At 39.8% G+C, this 27,099-nt stretch overlaps 1 protein-coding gene across 2 annotated transcripts; it reads right to left on the bottom strand.

The window, feature by feature from the left end:
• Positions 1-194: 194 nt before the first annotated feature.
• On the bottom strand, positions 195-27,043 carry LOC145940055 (LIM/homeobox protein Awh). 2 transcript variants are annotated; one of them, XM_083044871.1, is made up of 4 exons: positions 26,912-27,043; positions 5,927-6,267; positions 1,011-1,465; positions 195-915 (listed from the first exon to the last, which is right to left on the bottom strand). In XM_083044871.1, the coding sequence occupies exons 2-4, from the start codon at positions 6,259-6,261 to the stop codon at positions 710-712; spliced, it is 996 nt and encodes a 331-aa protein (XP_082900997.1). In that variant the 5' UTR covers positions 6,262-6,267; positions 26,912-27,043; the 3' UTR covers positions 195-709. The 2 variants fall into 2 exon arrangements, with proteins under 2 accessions (XP_082900997.1, XP_082900996.1); XM_083044870.1 differs by lacking the exon at positions 26,912-27,043 and adding an exon at positions 9,246-10,561 and having other exon boundaries at positions 197-915.
• Between the last annotated feature and the right edge of the window lie 56 nt (positions 27,044-27,099).

The following is a 27,099-nucleotide window of genomic DNA, read 5'->3' as shown; positions in this document are numbered from 1 at the left end:
AAAAAAGAAGAAAGAAGCTCTTTGTCTCCCCAGATCATCTCTCTCCCTCTGCGAATATTTCCCCATACACTCTCTAATTGCTCTTTAATTAGCTAATTAAATTTCAATGAGTCTAATTATCTGTAAAAGATTTCTAGAAAAATGAAAAAGACGGATAAAAGGCGAAGGAGGAATAATCGCAGCAATCGGGTCAACAATAAAAAGCGTCTTTATTAATAACAGTACGGTTTAATATTGCAGCGACGAATGTGCGATATCAAATACTCACAATCAGTCACACATTTCTCTTAATGTTTCCATATTCATTCCTACAGAAGAAATATATATGTACAAAAGCTACAATTTATTTTTATATACAACTTCGTGCTATATATGGATTTAAGAGTATTCACGTTGAAGATTTAAAAAGGACGCAATAGCGTCTTCTGAATTGTGTTGTTCTCGTCTAAGAAAATTCAATCCAATGTCGCAAATACATATATAAATTGTTACAAGTTTTTGTGGAATAAATAAGTCTAATCTAAATACTTTAAATACGAAAAATTGTACCTTTTTTATATATATATAATATCATATATTACATAATATTATCGCGTTTACTTTACATCTCCTCGGTATATACACAAGATATGATCGAGAATACAAATTGCGTTCTCTTCAAGTATTCTTTCGTACTTTCTTAATTAAAAAAAAAATTTTGCATGTCAAATTAACCTGCTTGATGACAGAATTGGGCCTGCAAGTGATTCGGCGTCGTCGGTGTGAGTGGCGTTAATGGTGTGAGTGGAGTTAATGGACTACCAGGACTCTCGCTGCCATTGCTTGCCTGATAACCGCCCAGATAAGCACCCACGACATTTATCCCCCCGGAATATAGATCGACGGGATGATGTTGCATCGGTGGCGAATGATGCACTGCGAACACACGCGAAAAATACGTAGACATTTAAATTTGGGGAGGGATGGATCTATCTTTTAGAGAAGGGAAAAGGCAAGGGAGAGAGACTTACTTTGAGTCTTGAGCTTGCCGCTGTGCTTCTTCTGCCTCGCCCGGGAGTTCTGAAACCAGACTTGCGTGACCCTCTTGCTGAGACCGGTCACCTGAGCTATCCTTTCGAGATCCTGGCCGTCGGGGTTGCTGTCCAGCTGGAAGTTGGCCTGCAGAACCGCCAGCTGCTCCTCGGTGAAGGTCGTCCTCACTCGCTTCGTCTTGCTACCCTTACCTCCGTGCTCGGAGTCGCAGTCCTCCGACGAGGACGTGTTGTTACCCTCGACCACGTCGAGATAGTGGGCCTTGCAGAGCAGTCGGGCGTCCAGAAGGGCGAACTGTTCGCCGGTGGACAGCTGACGGGAACAAGCGTCGCAGGCGAAGCAAGCCAAGTGATAGACTCTGTCTTTGGCCCTTCTCACCCAATCCCCGGCGCCCATGCTGCGCCCGCATTTGGCGCATTTCGCCCCAAAAGTTCTGCGAACACGAGGTTCGACCACGAAGAGTTAACTCTCTCTCTCCGAACAAGCGTTGGGAAAATTAATTGACGTAACGTAATCATCGATCAAAAAGTGTGTTCCGGCCCGATAGCGGTATGCCATTTATCACTCGAGTCACCCGTCATTCGTCATTCACCGATTCACGCAGAGTATTCTCTCTCTTTTCGGGCCGAGAGGCCTTTTAAGGCCGCTAGAATAGATGCTAATAGACTCGCAGGTCTCGGAGATTTTTTAACCGCGGAGACACAGGCGAAAAAAACTATTTTTATCTCACTAACGGCACAGGTTCATTCGGGAGACCTCACCGCGAGAGCGAGATCAGATTCAGAATCTCTGTCCTCATTAACATACTACTCCGAGCCACCCGATGTTTCTTCGACAAGGCGCGGAGTCCCCTCCACGGTTTAAGGATCTCGTATCACGATACGAGAGGTAGATTAGTAGCCGAGATTACTTCGATGTCTCAGTTATGCGGCTTCCGTTCCCCCCGTACAAATGACTTGGTCTCTTTTGAATTTATGCCGACGGAAAATAAGCGGAAGATCCGATATCTCTAGGAAAAGATACATCGGTAAAAACCAGCGCGAAAGAAACGAACGTGGAATTTAGCGAAGGTCTCATCGTATCATACGAGAGGGTGCGTGAAGCAGAAGAGAAAAAAATAAGGAGGGAGAGCCACGAAGAGCAAAGGGGAAAAAAATAAATAAGAGAAACGCAGGAATATAAAAATAAAGGGAAAAAAGGTGAAAGAGAGAAGAAGAAAAAGAAGGAAAAGAGAAGCGAGAAGAAGAGCATAGGAGAGGGAGTAGAAGAATGCATCAACGACCGATCGACCACGGCGTTATTGTATGGAAAAATATGGTAAGCTCATGGAGAGGGATTAGTCTTCGCGTCTGCATAGTCATCGTCGCATGATGCGATGTTTTTTGGGGGATATTACTGGTTATGGTGATCGTGTATATAAAGGGCACGCCTAGAAGCTAGTTCGTACCTCGATCTCGAACGACTTCTCTATGATCCGCCTTGACCGACAACTCTCTGATCCTTCTGTCGATGGATCATTTTTCACCTTTTCAGCGATGTATAAATACTTGCATAAGTACGCAAAATAATTTTAGTATTAAAAATATATATAAATAAATATTGATAATAATTATATAAATTAAATAATTTAATTAATTATTAATTAATTATTCAATCAAATGATACGATTGTGTAAATATATAAATAAATACTATAATTATAAATATAATTGTATGATTACAATATTAAATATGTTATAATTATACAATTAAATAATAAAAATGTATCGGAACTTTTTTCCGCCCGAAACAAAATACAAAGGATCATATCGTTGACAGAAGGGTTGAAGCGTCGAAATAAAGACAAGGATCTCATCATTTCCAGCTGCATTACTCTCGCGTTTAACTTCCGTTTGCATACGTAGTTTTTTTCCGAGTAGAATTCTTCCCTAATTTCGCGTTCAACGAGAGGATTTTCCCAGAGAGAAATGAAAATTTCGCGACGTGAAAAAAAAAAGATTTTCTCACCGATCTTCGGACGATGAGTGTCACTTCAGGTAAATAGTAGCGCCGTCCTCCCTTTTTCCATCCCTTTCTATCCTACTCGCGACCCAAGAGAGCGAGGGGGGTTTAACATATATCGTAGGATAGAAAGAAGAAGAACGACGGGGGGAATCTCTTGTATATATCCGGCGGCGACGAGAACTGGTATTGGGTATCAATAAATCTTCAGGGCCGTACGCGCGCGTCGGCTACCAAACGGCCCCGCCCTAATTTATTCATTTGTTCTTCCACATAGGCGGGCCCTATAAGTCAACGGGGGATTAAGTTAGGCGCTCGCTGAACCCGCGAGCGCGATACGAAGCTGCGAAGAAGAGCCTCTGCTCGAACCGTCTGATCAAGGATCGACGTGTACAGTATTATCAACAGGCGAACTTGATTGTAATAAAATACACAGTTGGTACCCGGGTACCTGTACATTGATGGAAAGGTGAAAAATTATGCATCGACAGGAAGATCGATTTCGCAGCTGAACATTATCAGAGGATTGCAATTATATATTAAGCTTTTTCGAGGTATGCGGCCTCAAGTATCGGCAGAGATGGAAAAAAGATAACACGACGGTGGAGGAGGAGGGGGCGACAGGTGGTCCCCGCATCAATTCTTTATTTTGCGTCGACCGCACCGAATCCGAGATACGAGGAATCTCTCGTGGAAGAGGAAACCGCTAATAGAGCGATTTTTGCCGCGCTGGACCACGAATCACTTTGACGTCCGGGCTCTTCTTTTTTCGGTCGAAAGCGACGAAAGCGGGAAAAGGATTGGGGGACCCCAGCGTCGAAGGTGCGCGAAGGTGCGCGCGGGCCCCGCCGAGAGGTCGGGTGAATATTTATTAATTTCAAAGACTGCGTCCCCCCCTCTCGTTCTCTGTCTCTCTTCTCTTCTTTCCTCATCCACCTGAAAGGAAGCACCGCGCGACTCGCGCTCAGGGTGGAGGAGGAGAAGAGGAACGAAGAGGTTCGAGGATCGCAGCTGGCTTCGGTGCCTTACGAGGCGAATTCCTCAGTCCTCCGGAACACTGACACTAGGCAGTCCCATCTCGAGTGACTCGGCACCCACATACACGTATGGGTATATTTGGTATACGAAGCGCGAAGTAACCCGCTTCTCGGGACATTGATAAATTAACGATAGCCTGTGTGTGTGTGTGATAGTCTTTCACCGCCGATGAAATATTAACTATCGCGTGCGACCCTTAGTATGTTATTTTTTTTTTTCAAATTGTCAGTCCTCGGAATTGACTTTCGCTTCTAAAACAGCTTGAACAATTTTTCGCGAGCATGATGAAGAGACATACATATGTAAGAGATAAATAGATTTGACTGATTATTTGCAAAATAGCGACAGAGGTCGAAAAAGCTTTTTAGAGAAGATCTTGCGAATATATATGTATACATATAAGTCGGAACTTAATATTTATTTTTTTTTCCGCGCGTTGATCGCGAGACAGTGAGACGTCGAGACGTCAACGTGACTCGCAGCTCGTGCTGTGCGTGAGCATGCGTGATACACGAATGCACGGTGACGTGAATAGCCGTGGCTATACGTGAGGTCCGTGCACGAGGAAGAGGAGAAAGAAGACGAAGATGCAGACTACATTGGAAGACATTAATCACCCAATGGCGACTCTCCCTCTTTCTCTCTCTTTCTTGGACATCCAATATACGCGCTCTTATGTGGATATCTATCTGTAGAAATATCTATCTTTAACCCACGCGCGGCCGAGCCACGTGACTCCGCGGCAGAGACGATTCGCAATCGACCAACGATCCTGTGTATGCTTGTATTTTACTCAAAGAACAAAAGATCTCTAATGGCTTAACTCACTCATGCCAGCGAGATCGCGCGGGATATCCAACGTGTATAGCAACGTGTGACGCACGTGATGCATCTATTCATCATAAGTGCGACGCATGACAATTCTTTCTATGGATCCCTCGTGGCCGCGGTAGCTGGGAAACGTCGTCTTAACGTCGAAACTTTAGGCCAGCTTGATCTCGAATCTCGTATCAGCGGGGCGTCGAAGCCGGATATTATTGGGTTCATCGATAACACACTCGTAATCCCTGATCGAAGGCGCAAGTAGCCCGATCTCGAACAGTCATTCCGTCGCGGGTGAAATGCGGTGTTAAGAATACCGAGCAGATCTCGCATCGATAACCCTTTTGTCAATGAATAGATACCCGGATACCCAAAGCAACTTTAAACGTCAAAAATATATAGGACTTTTTCTTTGCCCGAAACGAAGTACAAAGGTCAGGTGTGAAAAGAGCCAGACGCGGATATTAGGCGCAAGACTTGTTTTTAAATTTCTGTGCAATTAATTTGAATTTCGATCTTTCTTTCGGATCATCCTCATCGATTAGTAAGAAAATCCACGTGTCCTGAAAGGGAAGATTGAAACGTCCCAAATAATTAGAGAGGCATTTAAAAACAAGTTTGTTGCGTCTAATATCTGCGTCTGACTCTTCTTAGTTTTTTTCACTTGATTTTGTATTTATTATATAATCAGAGCCTTTTCAATGTATTATAGATTACAAAATACAAAGGGCCTTCGCATAAGTATTCGTAAACCTCTTAAAATATAACGGGAAAGTATGTTTAATGCTATAAAAAAAATGTTGCAGTTCAATGTGTCAAAAACAGCTGATATGTGTCAAATAATGTGACAGTCGATGTGTCAAACGTTGGTACCCGGGTAGCCATACTAATGGTAAGATGACAGAAAATTATGCGTTGGCAGAAGGGTTAAATTCCATCGCTTTCACGGTAAACGTGATAACCCTCTCCTCCCCTCACCGTTTCGCGAGGTGTCTGATTGTAAATGTAAATTCTGCGTAAATGTTTGCACTTACAAGGCGTAATCGTGTCTGCAGTAGAGCTGCATCCCGCGCAGGAAGCACGAGTGCTGATCATGTAGGGGCCTGGCACAGGCGCAACACTTTAGGCATCTGGAGTGCCAGGTACGACCACCTACGCACAGGACGGTGCGTTCTCGTACGCTCTCTCCGCAGCCGCCGCAATCCATCTCGATAGCGTCGTATCCGTTATCGTTGCCGCCCTTCTTCACGACGGCGACGTTGTTGTTATTGCTGGTATTATTATTATTGTTGTTGTTGTTGTTGTTGTTGTTATTGTTATTGTTGTTCGGGCACAGAATGTCATCTGCGCATTCAGACTCCGTCTCCATCTCGGTCTGCAACAACAATAATATACGGAATTTTTATATACAATTATTATTAATATATGGAATTTTTTAAATTTAAATTATAATTATTTATAAAATAATTATATTTATATAAATATAGTTTATAATAATTATTTCATAATTATATATAAATATAATTATATAAAATAATAATATTTATAATTATAAATTTAAATTAAAATTATAAATTAAATTAGAATTAAAAATATAATTATAAATTAAATATAAATATTATGTAATATAATTATCGGCGAAATCGTGCCGACGGATAATCCTAAGGCTGGATCATCGTATGCGCGAATCGAAATTTACTTTTTTACAGCTCAAATTATTCAATTTCATTGAAACGAGAGATGTGCGTGAGATGCTGCGTATCGAATCGAGATTCGTATATATAAGAGCCGGTATTAAAATCGCATAGATGCATCCCGCTGCGATTAATAACAATCTCCATACTCTAGAGCGGCATCGTCGGTGTACTCTTCTTCGATGATACTCTTTTTTCCGATATCGATGCCAGGGCCGACAGCGCGACGGCGCTCATTGTATCCTGAGATAAAACGTGAAGATATCGCTTTTATCAGATCCGCGCGCGATTTTTCTCGCCGTGTCTCCTGTCGCACGCGGTCGTTTATGCAGATCTTTCATACTGTAATACTCGATAATATTAATTGGCACGCGAGTAATGTACGAGGATCATATTGTGCGCCCGCCCCAGGGGATATTCGATCGGATTAATTACCTCCAGCGATTAAGCGTTCTTATTCCTGCAAATCCCATGCCGATGTACGTGTAAAAGAGAGATATATTCACACACACATGAGTGATATTTCATCAAAAATTCTGGGCGGGGTGACAAATATATTATCTTTCTCGATGTGCGCGGAAAATCATCGTAAGTCATCCGACATCAGCCATCTGACATCTGAAAAAACTGACGACGACGGCCAATTTCGAGGATTCTTCCGCTTCTTCCGTCTTCTCCTTCGTCTTCTGTTACCACTTAGAGAGACTTCTTCGTGTTCTACACTCGGTGTTCTACGTACGCGGTGTACCAGTGTAATCATTTCATGTGCACAACCGGACAGCTATTGATTTATGACTCCGCCGAAGGCAAAGCTGAACTTCCCACTCCGTGATTTATGCCTCGTGACTTTTCTCTGTCTCTTCTTTCGCGTGTGGAAACCACCTTCGTGTATATGCACCTTAGCGTATCGCGATTTACCTCGATTTATTAATACCGTCGCGCGTATATGAGGTGATGAGTTTTAAGTGTCTCGTGCAAAAGCTCTCGAGAGCTCTCGCGGGAGCTCTCTTGCGCGAAAGGACATACTTCGTCGAGAGAGATGATTGGTGAGAAAAAAAAATCATCGAAACGAGTTACACGCGAATAACGGCAGGCGATGCGTTATAACATAACGTTCAAACGAACGTTGATCAAGATAGATCTACGCGAATTTCAAGCGTACGAATTAACGCATGAATGATTATACGCGCGCATATGAATATGTATACGATTTACTAGAAGTAAAGAATGACTTAAGAATAGATTATTACACATACGCATACACACATTTTTCCGAGATGTTAATGAACGAATATAACAGGGCAGCGCCGCTTATTACACAAGAATTTTTATATTATATTATGAAAGTCCTCTCGCGCGCTTTGGAACAGGCTTCACCTGTGGGACTTTATTGTGTCTGTTCAAATTTATGATCGTTCGACCAAAACCGAACCAATCCTACACGCCAAGCGATAATTTACGGCAGCCTCGAATTTAATCTGACCCTTTGAAAACGCCCGATTTTTCTACGATTATTTGTAAATAATAAAAAACAATACCGCGTTTATTTGATTCGATTAAAAGCATGACGATCAATTTTATATTAAGTAGAGGAAATAATTTTATTTTCTTCAATTAAAATAATAAATGTGTAATCAAACTCAATAAATTAAATTTAATTAATTAAACAATTTAATAATTAAAATAAATTAAATAATAAATAATTTTCGTGCGCTTATCATTCGTAAAATACATATTGCATCCACGAAGATGCACAATTCGCGCCCCGGTCCCTCTGTTTTTCTCTCTTTTTTAAGAGAAACTAACAATAAGAAAAGATTAAGATCTGACAAAATTCCTCCCCACGTGCGATTTCGAACTGACAAGTTCATTTTTTCGTTCTGTGTTCGTTGCTCGTTTTGGAATGCGCTTTCTGCAATCAGCGAGCGGTAAGAAAGAATAATAGGCTCCATTTTTTATTCGTCAACGAGCCGGGGCCGAGAATGTAGATGAGCTGACAAAGTGAGAAATGCGGAGGAGACGAAACCGGGTTCTTCGGTCCGTCGCGACGCGAAGACCGAACTACCGGATATATATCAGTGAACCACCTGACTTCCGTCCTGTCAGTCGTCGCTGTTTCGATATTTATATTATAGAACATCTCTCTCTTAACTAATTATCCCAGGATATTACCGGGATGTTAATCAAAGTGATAAATATACTCCTCTTAAATATAAGCTGTAAAAAAGTTACACGCGAAAAAAGAAAATATTAATCATCATAGCTAATGTTTAGGTGTCCCTATATTATATCTGAAATTAAATTAGCATGTCTAAATTTTAGCTATGGTAACTAATATTTTGAACTATAATTTAACGGGAAATTTCCTATTAAACTATAGCTCATAAAAATATTAGTTAAAATTAATGATAATTAAATTTCAGATGTAATATAGGGATTCCTAAAATTTCGCTACGATAACTAATATTTTTTTTCCATACATGTTAATCTTTCGATGACATTTCTTCTTGTGAAATGTTTGTTCTCCAAAAATTTAGAACTTACTATTGAGGGAGGAAGGGAGAAAAAATGATAAAGCCAAAAGAAATTAAAGGTATCCAAAAAATATAATAATTGATATCTAGAGTCTTTTTTTCAATAATAAAAAAAAGAAACGTACCTTCATATTTACACCGCTGCGATTAATCCAGAGACGTCCGATTACATGCTTCTTCTCTTCTTCATTTCAAGATGATCATCAGGAGTCGATTCGCGTCCGCGTTACATTTTACTCTTGCGTAATCCTTCAGTCTCCCCTCGCGTTTTTCGTCGCATCAAGTACCTATCGTAAAATGCGTTCTCTACTAATTTTGCCCCACAAATTCGCCGCGATGTTTTCAATGATCCGATGATGATCTAATCGTGCGTTCCGCGATCATTCGTCATTCGTTTACGCAGATGCGCGAGTGTCCAGGAACCACGGCTCGCAAAGAATCGAACAGCATCCTGCTCGGATCGATGCTAAGAGAAGACTGGTGTACTCGGGTACTTCCCCTACCATGTTCCTCGATGGGCGCGATGAGACTCGCATACTCGCCCATGCGTGGGGATGATCCAACACGCAACACTCGCACATTAATGACAGCTCGGTCGCCTAGCGCGCATATTAATGACAAGCGAATATGTTTATTTTTGGCAGACTAGGCTTTAAGCCCAAAAAATATTAAAGACATATAATAATTAATATCATATGTTGTGACATCATTACTAACATCTGTCAATACGTTGAGACCTTATCATAAAAATTAATATCTCATAACAATGATCGCTGCAAATGACAGATATTCGTTTTCAGGGTGCGATATACCTGGAGAAGGACAGAAATGGAGAACATCAAGGCTATCATAGCGATGCGACAACACACGAATTCGCGAGCTTACATATAGATATGTATGTGTTCGAGGGGGTTGCGAGATAGGTAGGTGATAATAGATGGTACGCGGAGAGGATCGGGAGCAACGTGGGTCTCTCGAGTTGGGGTGAGCATCTCTTTCATGGAAATAAGCTCCGCCCATCATACCCGCCCATGATGGTCCTCGCAGGAGTAGAAGGTGATGCATATATATGTATATATGCGTATATATGTGTATGTGTGAGATAGGATACACTCTCTCTCCGGTGGAGAGAGGATAGACGGGGGTTTGAGGGGGACAGAGGGGGTCGCGCGCGCCGCGCGAGGATAGAGGGTACCTTATTGTCGGCGGCCAAACTGCCGAATAGAATTTCAACGGTGATTCGCAAACTCCTACCCGAGAGCCCCGAGAGTCTTCGCGCAAACTTCGTTTGCAAGTCCGGGTGCGCATCCGGATATCGGCGTCCCCCTTTTTCCCCCGATTCGGGGGAAAAAAAACGCGCATTCTTGCATTCTTGCATTTATCATCCCCTGCACGAGAGATACTGCATTTTATTTATCAAAATTACTAGGCTACATTATTTTTGTATTATATATTCCCTTTCGTATAAATAATTTTTGAAATAAATTTTTCAATATTTCTCTTTCTACTTTATAAATAGAAGAGAAGGGAAGGTGTTTAATATAATTCTATGCTAATTTTATATAGAATAAAATAAATTCTTTCTGAGTTGTCAAAGAAGTTCGAAGAACAGCTGCTTGTATTTCCACTTGTATATTATACAATATTTTCTTTCGTCAAAATAATTGTTTAAATAAATTCCTCAATATATTTTTCTCGCACTGTTCTCTTTCTCTTTCTACTGTATAAATATCGTTTAATATAATTTCATGCTAATTATATAGAATAAAATAAATTCTTTCTGAGTTTTCGAAGAAGTTCGAAGAACACCTGTTTGTATTTTCACCGCGCCAAAGAGCCCGAGTCGTAAATCATCCCCAGAATGGACTGGCGGCTTTTATCACTGCTCTCCTGTATCCCTTATATATTATATTTCTACTTCTTTCTTATATATACTCTTTTTCTATGCGCGTTTAAAGCACGATGCACACAAGCACATGTCCGCGCCCAAAATGAATATGAATTTCTCGCATCACGGAAACTGTCAAACTGATCTTCGGTTCTCTGTTGTCGTATATTTTATCACCGACTAACTCGTAATCCATAAAAAAAAAATAAAATGCCTTGCTTTTCAAACGCCTCTAGAAAAATAGATCGATAAATTATCATAGTGTGTTGGACAGATTATTTCCTATCGCGCGCTCTGTTATAATTATTACGTAATTCTAAACATCACAGAAAATTCAGAAAAAAATTATATCTTCGGCGGATGCACGATGTTTCATATATTTCAGAAGGACACGCGCGGCGCCTTTATTTGTTAACTAAAGTAAACCGTGTAACCGCGTAAATTTACCTCCGTACTCCGGCCTCCGGCCTCACCTCGTAAGGTTCGTGCCGCTTCGAGAACGAGCCATTAGTAACGCTTATCCGGCATAAAGCGAGAAAAATGGCGGTCGAATTATTCCGGTGGCGAAGCCAACTGTGAACAAAGGTCCTTCCTCGCGCGCGAGGAGCCCCGGGTGAATCTTCTCGCGACGCAAACCCGCGGGGTTCCACCCCGTCGGTGCCGAACAAATCGAAGGCGACAACGCGACGGCCACGGTTGGACTTGTGGCTCGGTTACACGAGCCCGTTCGCATATAGATACGAGGACCCATTAATCGATGCGATCGAAGGCCCGAACCCGTCGACGATCAACGAGAAATATACTCTGCGTAGCGGTACAGCGATCATCCGCATCTTTTAACGAGGAAAAAAATTGGGTAATTAATAACGCGCCCTAAAAGGATCCTACCTCGCGATCGCGAGTACTTAAGAATATCGAAAGTATGAATAAAAGTCCATGAATAAAAAAATATTAGCTATCGTAGCTAAGTTTTGAATATCCCCCTATATTACATCTGAAATTTAGTCATTTATTACTATTGATTAAAATTTATTACTTATATTTTTAATACTATAATTTAACGAAGAATTCCTCGCTAAACTTATAGCTTAAAAATATTAATTAAATTTAATTATAGTGACAAATTACACTTATTAATTTTTATCATCTACTAATAGGTTCTATTAAAGATACTCCAAACACTGAAGCAGCTAGATGACTGCGGTAAAGGCGTGATTATTATTTATATCGAACAACATCGAGTCTTGATCCTGAATACTCCCTCGGCTTTTTATCCCTATTGATCGTCGTCCTTCGCTCGCTGCCCGTATTTTTAACACGTCGTGTTAAAGAGGCTTTCAGCTCGCGGGTTTTTTAAAAACGCAGAGAGAAAGGGGAGAAAGAGAGAGGGGTTCTCGGTCGAGTATATGGCACCTCTATTATTATCATTAGAATGATCACCTACGGACCTGCTCGCGTTCGATGCCGGGCTGGGGTCCGCCACGAGACCCAGAAGACGTGGCTCTATTGTCGCCGGGTTCCCGAGTGCTCCCGTAAAAGAATACAAATTCGAGATAGCAGGCTAGCGCGCGCCTGCTGTGCAAACACAACGGGAACGTTATAAAAATCCGGTTCGCTGCCTCAAATTTGTTTAACAAACGTACTATCTGTCTCGCCTCCGCGTTTACGTGGACCATACGAAACAGTCGCGATACACAAGCGATAAGGAGAAAAATTGTAACGCCGGCCTTGGCCTGATAAATCTTTCATTTGACAGCTGATGCGTCACAACGTCACGCAGATCACAGCTCGCATTCTTTCATTTTCGTAGGCGAAAGATATATTTCGGAAAAGTCAAACACCCAATATAAAAGGAAATAGAATTCATCGTATTTTTTTTCATCTACCAATTTCGATTAAAATGCGGAATCCATTTTTTTCCGGAAAAGAAAAAAGATTAGAAGCGCGAAAATAAATTTCGAGTTACGAGCGTTTTTCGCGAATTAAATTTCGGAGATTATGAGAAATATAAGACAGACAAGAGAAAATAAATGGACAAATAATTTTGCAAATTTGGAATTTCCAGTTTGTACCTTACCACAGACGCAGACGACGACGAGCAATTGCGACGGCAACAGAGAGCCGACGCGACGCGTTTCTCCCATCCTCCGTTCGCATTCTACATTCAAGCTTCCTGCTCTGTGATCTCAGGGCGTCTGTGTTTCATCCCTCTTGAAGTTAGCTAACAGCAGGATCCTGCACAATATAGTCGTGATTGCAAATCCGCTCGTTATCGTCAAAACTGTGCTCGACCTTACGAAAACCAGCCCCCGCTCTCCTCTCTGTCCCTCTATCTCTCTCTGTCTTTCTGTCGCAATACACATCGTAATTTCTTTGACGAAATAAAAGTACTTTTTTGTCATATTCGAACATTTCTTTTTAATAATCATCATTTATTTGGCATCGCGAAAGACGCATGGAGATGCTCGGGAAAACTAAAGAGAGAGAGTAAAGGATTTAATTTATTCCTACACATATATAAATCTGAAAAAAATTTTTTCCGCTAATTAGACAACGCAATTTGAATTCTAATTAAAATCTAGTGGAAGAGTACAAGTTATTTATCCCTCAGAAATGACAACAAAGTAGATGCGCAATTAAAAAACGGCTGTACACATCATGTGTTCGGCCGAGTCAATAATTGCGAGAATCAATAAATAGCACACATATTTGCTTACGCTCAAAATAAAAAGAAGATGGAACGTGTATGTGTATGTGTGCCGGTGCAGATCGAAACACATTTCTGTCAGTGAGAGCGATCAAATATTACCCGGGGAAATATTCGATGATTGCACAGGTGCGAGAAGATCGATCTCTCGGTGCGACGTATCCGTGAAATTATCTCTCCTCCGAATATCGTTATATCGGCGAAATAGAGAGAATCATATTAAATTTAATATGTCAAACGTGGATCCTCATGAAATTTTTTTCTACTTGCCTTTTCAGATTCTTCTGAGGTCAAGTATGTTCGAGAATCACTACCCTCGATATTCGAGGATAGACGACGATACAAGGATCGTGGGATACAATAACAAAAACGAGTTTTGATAGCGCATGCCGACGATTCTTTATCCCGCTCACCTGTAATAGCACAGATCGTTTCGTCATCGAACGAGAATGCCGCGATCTAAGTGTGATCTTTAGTCACCCTACCCTCTCTTCCCTTAGGATCGATCTATCGAGGACATTCCATGCGATTACATCGAGAATTTTGTTAATTTAACACGGGAGGTACGAAAAAATGTAGCGACACGATAAACAGATTAAGACCGACACGTGATTTAACTGTCATCAGAACTGTCAAATGTATATCTATCGTGCTCCGCGTTTCTTTTCAATCTATATATGTAGTTAATCCCTGAATATTCCCGTCTATTTCCGGCCACGTATGACAGTGTGACAGTGTTTCCTGCGGGTGGCGGGATTTCTCTCCATGGGAATGTATCACTTCCGCTTCGAGGTGCATCGCAGGTGCATCGGAGCTTCAAGGATCGGATAAAAGCCGCACCGATGATGATTCAGCGAAATGATTGCGAGTCGGCTCGGCTCGCGTATGCCGATAATATTCGCGATAATTAGCAACGCGCGAGATGCCACGCCGATAAAATCGTCTTTCGTCGATTGTCGATTGTCAGTTTCCCATCGTGGGATCGCTATAGCTTTGAAAATCGAGTCATGCCATCGAAAGATATACGAAAACCATCTTCATATCTGTTTGCGATAACACGAGTTTATCCTTTTGTCAATGAACAGTTACCCAGGTACCGAAAGCAACTTTAATCCTGGAGTAGTCGCGCGGATGACATTAATCATCCGCGTGCACAAATCTGCAATTTTTTCATTTTTCTTATGTATGTGTCATCAATTTTCTTAAAATTGAAGATTAACCGTTAATACGTGTATTTAAATAAATAACATGTTCGTAACATATGTCTTTATATTTTAATTTGTTTTTTAAAAATTAATGACAGATGTCATTTATGTGACTTTTAACATCCCATTTAATAGCGCAACCACTTTCAGGATTAAAAGTTAAAAATGTGTATGAAACTTTTCTCCATTCAAAATAAAATACACAAAGGTCTTTTATATTCGCAAAACTTCCTAAAATATAACAGAAAAAAGGATACTATAAAAAAATTGTCACAGTTTAATATGTCAAAAACAGCTGATATATGTCAAAAACAGCTGATATGTGTCAAACGCAGTTGATACCTGGATACCCATGCATTGATTAAAAAACAGTGAAAAATTATGTATTGGCAGAAAAACAGCGACTTTTTTTCATTGAGAATCAAATTCGAATATTTATAATCTACAGACTTTAAATTTGGACAGATTATAAATTTATAATCTACAGATATATATGCTAAGAAAAAAATATCTTCACGTACTTTTTCATTCAAAAAAAAGAAACATATATCGTAAAAATTTTTCTAGCTCAATTAAAACTGAAAAAATAATTTACACCGACAAATTGACGTATTTCGTTTACTTCTACAATTAAACTAACATTATATTGCACAAAGGAGAAGCAATTAAAAATAGTTTTCAAGAGATTACAGCATTTATCATAACGAAATACAAGTGCACGATATACTACGTTTGACCCTTACCGCGGATGATAGTCGATAAGATCACAGTCGACATCCTCGCGTGGGATCGTCCCGTCGATGAAATCGTCGACGGAACGATCGCAGAGATCGCAGGACACCGCGGACAGGAGCGTGCAAAAGGACCAATATTACATAATGTAATAGCGTAAGGTCACGTGCCGGCGTTCGGAGCCCCGGAATGAAATTCATTCGGGGACGCACCCGGATCTTTCGATCGTCGGATGCTGGATAAAAAGGGGGCTCGACGAGAAACGCCCGAGTATAGCTACGTGGGTTTCATCCCTCTCGAGTCAATGTTCACAATGAACCGCACCCCCCGCACGAGGGAGAGGGGGGTACCGAGCTATAATCCGATTATTCCTTTCGAACCAGCGAACACAAGGCCCACACCGCGAGTCCACTTCCGCTTCGCGTCTCGATAAGCTCTTATAACGCTATATAATTGCCACCACGAGATGCATCGTGAAAGTTCGTTGAATCCCTTTCTCGCGCCATAAAGTCAAAAGCGAATACGTTTAATAATACATAAAAAAAATGCTTAATAATAAATTTAAAAAATGTCTATTAATTAAAAAAAAATGTCTAATAATAAAATAAAAAAATGTTTAGTAATAAGTTTAATAAATAAGTAAAAAATGTTTAGTAATAAATAAAAAAAATAGAATGGTAATATAGAAAGAGAACGAGGAAGAAAAAAATAAAACTTTTTTACATGTACATACGCAGGATTCCCTCCCAAATAATCGCGGTCTCCTTATTAAGTCATTTGCATGGATGGGGAATCAGCGATTACTTTGATCTGGACGCGCCGCTCGTTTTTTCGTGTCGTCGAAACGAAGAGAGAAAAAGATAGAGAGAGAAGCGCATACAAAATTTATACCGAATTAGTATTTAAAAATATGCGCGCCGATAGATGCGGTTTCCGTGTCGCGCGCTCTGGGCACCTCCCATAAATATGAGATAACGCTCTCCCGGAGATACGTACGAGAGAATCTATAATTCTTAGTAGCCCCACTTAAGGGTCTAATACTGATCGTACCCCGTGGACGATAACGATCACGCGTACTCTACTTGTAAAAAAAAGAACCGTGCTACGACATCGACGATTGCGCGTTAAAGTTCATTAACCCGGATGACAAACTCGAACTGAACTGGACTAATGAAAACTTGAGCCTCGGTCTGCTAATTTATCAAGGGTGTTACGTGATACTTCTGTCCAGATATTACATCCAGAATAGTAAAATGAAAGAGATCGCGTTGAAGATGAAAAAAGAGAAGATTATTATGTATGCTTGAAATATTAAGAAAAAAAAAGAAATTGTGCGGAATTACTTGCGCGCGCGATTCCGCTTTCTCAATCCTCTCTCCTCTCTCGTATCAGCCGACAGAAAAGTAAAATGGCCGTTCGCGTACATTCGGCCGTGTCGGTCTTGTTGATCGATAAAAGCGTCGCGACGCTGGGCGTGTCCGTTCCATGCCGCCTCCGCAACGCGTTCCGCGAATCGTCGCGAATCTCCCGGAAATTTTACGGATAAGTGGCCTCGGGGCAAGAAGACTAGATACTGTTGCCTGTCTTCTCGTAGCCGAGAAGAAGCTGAATGAATGTTTCAACGTATTAATGAAAAGCCACAATTAATTATATACCTACATTTTTGTATATAATGTTATACACTGTAAAAAAATGTAATGTATTACATAAAAATATGTAAAATTACATAAATAATAAGTGTAAAATTACACGATAAATAATAAAAATGTATACATTTTACACTTATTATTTATGTAATTTTACATATTTTTATGTAATACATTACATTTTTTTACAGTATATAGCATATATGTAATGTATATAAAATGTTATATAGACATATAAAAATATAAACTATTATAGATATAATGGATATATAGAAATATAAAATATTACAGATATATACATATATATATTATATACAGGGCGTTTCAGGAGGAAATGGAGGAAATGGTCAACATTCTATAGGACTTGATTGTACACATTTTAAGCAAAAAGTTTATATAAACATGTGTCTTATTCTGGACGGTTATAAAGATACAACGTGTTCAAGTTTAAGAACGAATACATTTATCAACTTAGTAGAACTAAATGATATGAAACAATTATATTAAATTTTTGTATTTCATAGAATTTAGTTCTAATAAGTTAATGTATTCGTTCTTAAAACTGAATATGTTGTATCTTTCTAACCAGAATAGGACACATGTTTATATAAACTTTCTTGCTTAAAATAATATGTATAATCATGTCTTAGAATGCTGACTATATTCTTCCTGAAACATCCTGTGTATGTATGTATATATATTTTTTTTTTCTCATTTCGTTTAATCCTAACCGAATATAATTACTAATTACGCGCGCGAAGCAAAGTTATTATATTATTCTTTGATAATAAAATCTTAAAAATTGCAACGCAAGCATAAAAATTATTGATGCAATCAATGCATAAAGAAAATATATTAATTAATTATACAATGCATAAAAATACTATATTTAAATTTTTAACAGAAAATGCGAACAACAAAATAGAATTTTCTACAAGAAAATAAGTATTTTGACCAAAATACCTACGCTTTCATTAGACTCAATCTCCATACGTCTGCTATGCTGCGCGTCTCGCGCGGGACTGATCACCAGTCTCGCGATCGAGATATCTCGAACGAGAATCAGTCTTGCGCGAGACGCGCAACGTGACGGACGTGTGGGATGCGTTAATCTAATAGAGAGGATAGAAAGAGAGAGATGTTTTCGTCGGACCCGGTTCATTCTTAGCTGTGAAGTTGGCTTGCGCCGTTAGTTGGCGACACCGCTGCGCAGTCTTGTGGTCGGTGGTGGGGATTAGTCTCTCGCGAGACGTGCAGCGTGGTGAACGTATGGGACGCGTTAGTCTAATGGAAGGGATAAAAAGAGAGAGATGTTTCGCCGGGTCCGGTTCACTCTTGGCTGTGAAGTTAAGTATCACCGTCAGGTGGCGACACGGATACCGCTGCTCGCTCAGCGTCTTGCGGTCAGTGGTCAGCTGGTCAGTCCAGTCCAGTCTAGTCTTATGCGACGTGTGCAACGCGGTGGATGTGTATTAGATGCGTGAGTCTAATGATAATGAAAGCGCAGATATTTTGATTTCGAAAGATTCTTTAGGAAATCCTATTTTTTGTTCCCTGTTAAAGATTTAAATATTATATTTGTATGCATTACATAATTAATTTTTATGCATGATTGCAATAATATGTTTTATGCATGCGTTGCAATTTTTGAGATTTTATTATCAAAGAATAATATAACTTCGCTTTGCGCGCGTAATTATATTCGGTTAGATTAAACGAAATGAGGAAATAAATAATAATAAATATATATAGAAAGAGAGATATATGTATATACAAATATATGCGTATATTTAAAAACACAGAGAGAATTTTCTCTTAGAATTTACCCTGAAATTCATGGTAATCGTGGGACAATATGGTATAGAAAGAATTTTATGAGAATTTCTCTGATTAATATTTATCACAATAAACATAATAATATCTACACGTTAAAATATAAAACATGTTTGAGTAATTTTACCATGCAGTTTAGTAAAATTAATCAAACATATTTTATATTTTATTATGATAGATATTATTTTTATTGTGATAAATATTAATCAGAGAAATTCTCATAAAATTCTTTCCATACCATACATATTGTCCCACGATTACCATGATTTTCAGGGTAAATTCTATGAGAAAATTCTCCTCGTAAAATCTAAAATTGTATTAAAAAATTATATCACAATTAATTATATATATCTTAAATTATCTAAATATTATATCAATTAATTTTACATTTTTTTTAGCTTTATAGCTATAATTACTTCGCGAAGCAATACTTAAATTCGGATTAAATTCGTGCAATCCTCGCTCTTAAAGTACAATGCTGACGAAAAGTCCGTTCTCTCTCTATCTCTCTTTTTCTTTTTTCTCTCGCATTTATCCCACGATAAATTCCACAGCGTCGGCACTTTCTGGAGAACGGATATTATTCTCTTTCGCCCGCATTTAATTTTGTTCCCATTGAACCGATATTCGTAGATGTTATCCCCCTCTTTTAACTCTCGATGAAGCGATTTTTTTTTTTGTTTCTCTCTTCTTCCCCGTGTCCCCGATTCTCTTTATTTCTCTGTCAACGTAGTTCGCGGAGATGCAGACGGTAGGATCCAGAACGAAGGAGTATAAACGGATTAAGAGGGTCCTGCCGGATGACTAAGTTTTAGCCAGACCAGCGCCGGCGCCAAATCCAATTTGATCTTAATGTTAACTCGATCCCGCGTACGGTTACACGCTGAATTAACTGTCGTTGAAAACCGTTGAACTTTTTGGCTGAAAAATATATTCCTCGCGGATCCTTTAACAAGATACGTGGCCGACAAATGACACGTATATCGAGATATCAAAGATTGTGAAAGTATTCAAAGTATTTTATCTTCAAAGCATGATTTTATCGTCGAAAAATAAAATAAACTGCATAAAAAAATTAATTGCATTCGTCAAATTATATTATATTATAATAATTATTATATTAATAATTAATAATATATATAATATATATTATACAATTATATTCTATTAATAATAAGAATATTATATATAATTTTAAATATTATATATAATATTCTTATTATTAATATAATATAAGTGTATAATATATATTATATATATTATTAATTATTAATATATATAATAATTATTATAATATAATATAATTTGACGAATGCAATTTATTTTTTTTATACAGTTTATTTTATTTTTCGACGATAAAATCATGCTTTGAAGATAAAATACTTTAAATACTTTCATAATTATTAATACTTTATGAGTAATTTTACGGCCACCAAAATTGCGTCTTTAAAATTAATTAAAATCCGTTATCGAGGAAAAAGAAATTTGCACCGATCGCAAATCGAGAAGATTGAGGCGAGTTATACGGAAAATTGTTTTCTGGTTGCATTCATCGCGTCTTCGAGAGAGGCCTTCTTTCTCAAAGACGATTACACTCTGAGGCGAAGGACAGTATAGGCAGGATTCGACAAAATTGAGGAGAGAAGAGGGAGAGGGTGAATTCGGTCCGATTCCGGAGTCCGGTTTATCGAGCTGGAACAACAAGCGGCAATCAGGCATAACTCGATCATTTCATTCTTCCGTACCTTTCTCCCTTCGTCGTCGTCGCGTTACGACAGTTCGCGATGCTCGCGCGAATACACGTACACCAACATCCGGCAGTAGCCGGAGACGACTTCACCCTCGCCTTCAGTCTCTCCTCGAGTCGTATCCTTCCATTCTGAACGGAGAAAATCGAGAATTCCAAATCCCAAATCCCAAACATCTCTCTGAGCGGCTGCACTGTACGCGAGCGGAATATTTTTCGGCAGAGATTGTGAAATTGTGTGTGTATTTGTGTGTAAGATCGAAGATACAATTCGCTCAGGGAGTGTCCTCCCATAAACACCTAGCTAAGGATTGTCTTACACGACGCGTTTCTATCCGAATCTCTATGCGCGCGTACATGTATAAGGTAAATGTTATGCTCAGTTAACGACACAGATCTACCTCACATCGTCCTTTACATCCGCTAAATATGCACCCTCGACTGGTCCAGGCGATTGATCAATTGAACGGAGTATATCGGCCTCGGGTGGATTAATGGGAGAAAGTGCGCGGCCCCTAGTAATTTCCGAAAAAAGATAATTGCAGTCATTGACGCGGTGATTACGAATGATATTACGACCATTGATCCCGATGGACCAGACAATAAAAGAATCCAAATCGAGACTTCTGCTTAGATATCACACATATCGCGATATTTGTCGTTTTTTATTTCCATGTGTCGCTTCTTGAGAAATGTAACAATAAATTTTGTTACACTTCTCAATTATATATGCACGTCTGTATATCTCATCGTCGTTTCCGCAATTTACCTAAACTCTGCGAAGCTCTACTCCCGAAACTTCTCTTAATCCTCGCGCGATGTTAAATGAACTATCGACGATCGAGTTAGGCGGATACCGAGTGACCTCAGGCTCAGAATCCCGCCACGATTCTCCTTTTACACGGTTCCCTCTCGCCGTGCAATATTATTCGGTCCACTTGTCGGCACCCCTCGGTTCGGGGTTGCTTGGCCCCTATGCAAGTTTCTCCGCGGCCACCCCTCGTAATCCTGTTACCGACCTCTACGCACCTACGCATGTTCCCCCCTGCTCCCCCCCCACACGCTTTGTGCACCAAAAAAATAGTGTGCCTTTGCGAATGCGAACTTTGCTCGCGTGTGTATATTCACGAAACAACGGGGCGAAAAAGATCGACGCCTCTCTCCCTCTTTCTATTTTATAAATAAAAGAAAAGAAATCGTATTTAATATAATAATTAATTTCATCCTAATTATATAGAATAAAATAAATTCTGAGTTTTCTGAGAAGAAATTCATAGAACATTTGTTTGTGTTTTTACTTGTATTATATATTCCTTTTCGTAAAAATAATTTTTTAAATAAATTCTTCAATATTTCTCTATCTCTGTCGCTCTTTCTTTTTAGAAATCCAATCTAATGATTAAAAATAAAATAGTTATTTACGTACAACAGGTAACTTTTATCTCGGTGATTGTCTCGTGCGTCTCTCTCGCGAGACCGCAATAATGGCGACTGATAGACCGTCGATGCGACAGAAAAAACAGAAAGATACACGCTCGTGCGCAATCGTGCGTTAATCAAGCCTCGCGATCGGCGCGAGGTATCATCAAAGGGCGTCCGATCAAATTGGAAATTCATTGCATGCAAATCGCAAGGAAAGAGAGAGGAATTTATTTTCTTCCTTTATATCTCTCTCCGGGTGAATCCACCGCTTCTCAATCGCTTCTTTCCCTACCTCCCTCTCTCATCCTCTTCCTTCCTTCCTTCCTTCCTGTCAAACCGAGCTCGTAGCCGCAAATTAGCTGCTCACGCGGCGGCTAAAAGAAAATTAAAAGAGGGTTCCCGCCTCTCTCGACAATCCCTTCGCCCTGCCTTCCCTCCTTGTTTTTAGCATTCCGGGAGAGAGGCGAGGCTTCATCCTCCTCGCGAAATTTCAGAATCCCAGAACTTTTCCCTCGAATGTGCTATTTTCGCATTACATTTGGTTGGTTAAAATTAGATGTAAGTGCGCGAATTTGTAATATCAAATATCCGTCAGACATTTCTAGATATCAAGAATCTGCAGGATAACACTAGGGCTTTTCAAGCCAATCGACGATTCGTCATGAGAGTCCGCGATTACCTATGCGCGATTAATCGTGTAATTTATACGAAACGTGACAATATATACAAAGAACCCCCTGCGACGCCAATCTTCGTCTTTTCTTATCGTCAATGATCAAAGTACGTGTTAATTACGCGTAAATTACTGCGGGCAAGATGTCACGCAAAGATTGAAATCTCGCAAATGCCTAATTAAGAAACGCGAGCGACGCAGAAAAATAAAGTCGAGTGAAACGACAGAATAGATGATTGATTGTTCGCGTCAAAGAAACCCGCGCGCGCTTTGACAACAATCAGCTGATCGCAAGGCTTGTCCTCGACGATTCGCGATATCGCTTGACAGATTCATTGACGTTATATTATAAAAATACGCGATCTCTATATGCTATAGGAAAAATTAAAGAAACAGGACGAAGAGAAATCAGAGAATTTTCTAAGCTTTTATGAGTACTTTTATGAGAAATTTTATGTTATTTTATATATGTGTTGTATGTGTGGATGTGTAGCGAGTATTATAAATTTCTTTTATCTCAGAGTTCGAGTAACCACTTGTAAAATATTTGATTCTTTACGATAGAATAATACTTGTAAGTATTATTTCGAGCTTTGCAGATACTCAATCTAAAAAATTTGAATATAAATATTCTAGATTCGATTACTTCGCAAGAGTACAATAAAATGTGAAATATTATATTATTTAAATCCTAATAAAAAAATAAATTTTTTGATCGTTGAATTCGACTCTAATTTTTAAGTACATATTGAACTTGATTCGTTCGGGAGAGTTACAACTGTTATTACAGTTGTAGGCGTCGAACCTAAATCGCCTCCGTGGCCAACCCCCATCCCCTATAGTGTAATCTCGTAAAAGATGTAAATTTCCACTCTTCTTTCCCCCCTTTCTCTTTCTCGGATGAGAAATGGCACGTATCAACTGGAATCGTACAATCGCGTATGTGTACTGTCGGATTTAGCCATGGCGTGTGGGTCGGAGTAGTCGGATAGTTACAAGCGCGGGTTGCAACGTGTCGGTGTAATGCGCTACCCACCCACGGGCAAATATTCGCAGATGTGAGCCGAGCAACGAAAATTCGGCTTTGCAGCACTCGTGTGCCGGCGTACCAGCTAACAGGATTTATTTGTATCTACGTGTACGTACCGCGCGTTCCGCATTTCAAAGCCCTCTCTCTCTCTCTCTCCCTCTCTGCATCCGCAGGATTGAATTGATGTATACGTGGTGAGTATACACTATATATCTGCTGCTGTACGATCACATGCAACGTACATATAGTGGTAGGGGAGAGACAGAGAGAGAACTGAACTAACTAACGGGCTAGCAGTTCATTAGAGATCGCTAAACTCTAGGGTGGCTCGTAACGGGAGCAGGGGGATGAGGATTTCGTTATTTCGCGATATGCGTTTCGTTTGAGAAAAGGATAGTCTCTCATTGAATTTTCTCTGAGAGAGAGCGGATCTCTCTCTATGGTATAAATTTTACCACATCCGCATATGTGAAGATGAGTGCCTGCGGTCATTAAAATTCGCGAAAGAACAGAGACCTTTGATTAGAGATGCGTATGTTTCCCTCTATCAATATCTGTGTCGCATCACCGGACATTCGCGAGCGGAAATGAGACTCGTATATATATATACGTAGACGAGAGGAGGGATGAATGGCGGCGAGACCAAAGGATCCTCCCCGAAGGTTGTCGGCGTCTATCGATCGAATACTGATAATCTACGGATCTCTTGGCTCTCGGCGGATAGCAGCGTGTTATTATGTAATGGGACAACGTATGCGGCGATATAAAATCGACTTGTAACGTCGTGACGCGTCTTCTCCCGCGCGAGAGAGGCATAAGATCCGCGTACAATGCACGAAATGACAGTTAGAGACGACGCGAACGCCGACTGTATCCACCGACACAGATAAATGATTGAGATCTTTGATACCTTGGACCACCAACGAATAGGAGATAGCACTACACGTGGCACAGCACGGTGAATTAACTGTAAACAGTCCTGTGCATGTGTCACACCTCTCCTCTTTCCCCCCTTGATAGCATCTTTATGTCTCCTCGTAATTGGATTTAAAAAGAGTTTGATAAAGACGCGAAGCATTGTTATAAAATAGAGAATTCCTTTTTTCTCTTTTTTTGCAGGGTGAAAAAAATTGTTTAACCCTTCTGTCAATGAACGGGTAACAAACATTAAAAATTCTCGATTTTTCTGATAAGTTTCAAGTTTAATCTCTTTAATCTCTTCTGGCAATGCATATTTTTTCACCTTTGTATCAATGTAATAGGTGTCCGGATATCAATTGCGTTTGACACATTAATTTTTCACATCATTTGACATGTATCAGCTGTTTTTGACACATTAAATTACGACAATTTTTTTATAGCATCGGAACATTCTTTCTCTTTATATTTTAAGAGATTTCCGAATGTGAGGGGTTTTTGTAGTTTGTTTCCAGCGTAGAAAAGTTCCGACAATTGTTCTTGGTACCCGGGTTCTAAAAACAATTGTCGGAACTTTTTTACGCCCGAAACAAACTACAAAAAGCCCTCATATTCGGAAACCTCTTAAAATATAAAGAGAAAGAACGTTCGATGCTATAAAAAAATTGTCGCAATTTAATGTGTCAAAAACAGCTGATATATGTCAAATAATGTGAACAATTAATGTGTCAAACGCAATTGATATTCTATTATACATTGATAAAAAGATGAAAAAATATGCATAGACAGAAGAGATTGAAGAGATTAAAGAGATTAAACTTGAAATTTATCAGAAAAATCGAGTTTTTAACGTTTCGGAGAGAGAGAGAGAGAGAGAGGGAGATACACAATAGGTCGATCGGTATCCTTTCGCGAGATTCCCAAGTCCGTATTAGGTCGCGCATGAATCTATCATGTCTCGAAAGGCGTGCCGAAGCACTCCTTTGAGAGGTCAAGATCCATCAATCCGAGCCCGTGTGCAGGGACCACCGCTGGGAATGCTTGGCGTACAATCTGCCAAGTCATCCCCGACCGATCTTGGCACATTCGTCAACTTCGTGGCTTCGTATGTCACCTCCTCCGGCCTGACGTGGGAAATATCTGGTAAACCCATGTCGAATTCGACAGAAATCAAATATCACGTGTAGCGAGAATTTTCTGAATTTTCCCCCTTCGCGCGCAGAATTTCGCGAACAATTGATTTCCTTAATATTTTTACGCCTTCGAAAAAAAAAAAAAAAAAAAAAACATTTGCAATTACAAGTAATAGATATTATACATATGTATATTGGAAATATTTTTCCAATTACTTCTTTTCCCCACAGACAGAATACGACGTAATCAGCGAAAATCGTCGAGATTTGATTTCTCTCTCTTCACGGACAAAAGATACCGCAATTTTTTTAACAAGAAAAACTAGACTCCTCGGGCGATATGTAGAGTCTGATGAATCCCCGACTATGGGAAGTCGTCGGATCTTTTTAACGATCGCATCAACGATCATAAAATCCGCGATCTCTGATTAGACGAAAAGCCGTACAAGCGGCAAAGAGGGAGAGATGGCCGAGATAAATTTCGAGCTTCGACCCTAATGACAGGGGCGTGTTTACGGTAGGCAGATAGATAGTCTACTGTATGCATCTAATTTCTGTACAGTTTTTAGAGCCCCCGGGGACTCCCGGAAATACGACCCTCTTATTCTTCATTAAATCCTGATTGCCGACAAGTCATTATACGACCTGGCACTTGACTTGTCCGCGCACATCGCACACTCACATTTAAGAAAAAATAAACAGAGATATTAGCGCACGAAGATATACATTTGATTTCGGATTTTCATTAAAAAAGTACCAGTAAGTTAGACTCGCGCGAATAAAAAAATATTCGCCGCGCCTCGGACACGAATTGAGATTATAAATCAGGCAATCAACCGCCATAAAAGTCCACCCACCTGAGCAAGCGTGTATTTTTTGTCCTGGGACCTTGCACGATTTTTAAGCCCGGATGTGTCCTCGGAATCTCGGGATACGACAGCGATTCGCCATGCGGGGGCCCGTGTCAGGATAACTATGGGTCCTGCGAATCCGCCTCGAACGAAACACGTCGGTGACGAAGGAGATCAGCTGGCTATAATTAACG

Source organism: Prenolepis imparis, unplaced genomic scaffold (assembly GCF_030444845.1).
Source record: "Prenolepis imparis isolate NDT839.2.m4 unplaced genomic scaffold, iyPreImpa1.0 SCAF_8, whole genome shotgun sequence".
In the NCBI taxonomy this organism is placed as follows: Eukaryota; Metazoa; Arthropoda; class Insecta; order Hymenoptera; family Formicidae; genus Prenolepis; species Prenolepis imparis.
Note: the sequence above shows the minus strand (reverse complement) of the source record. Positions and strands in the feature narration are given on the sequence as shown.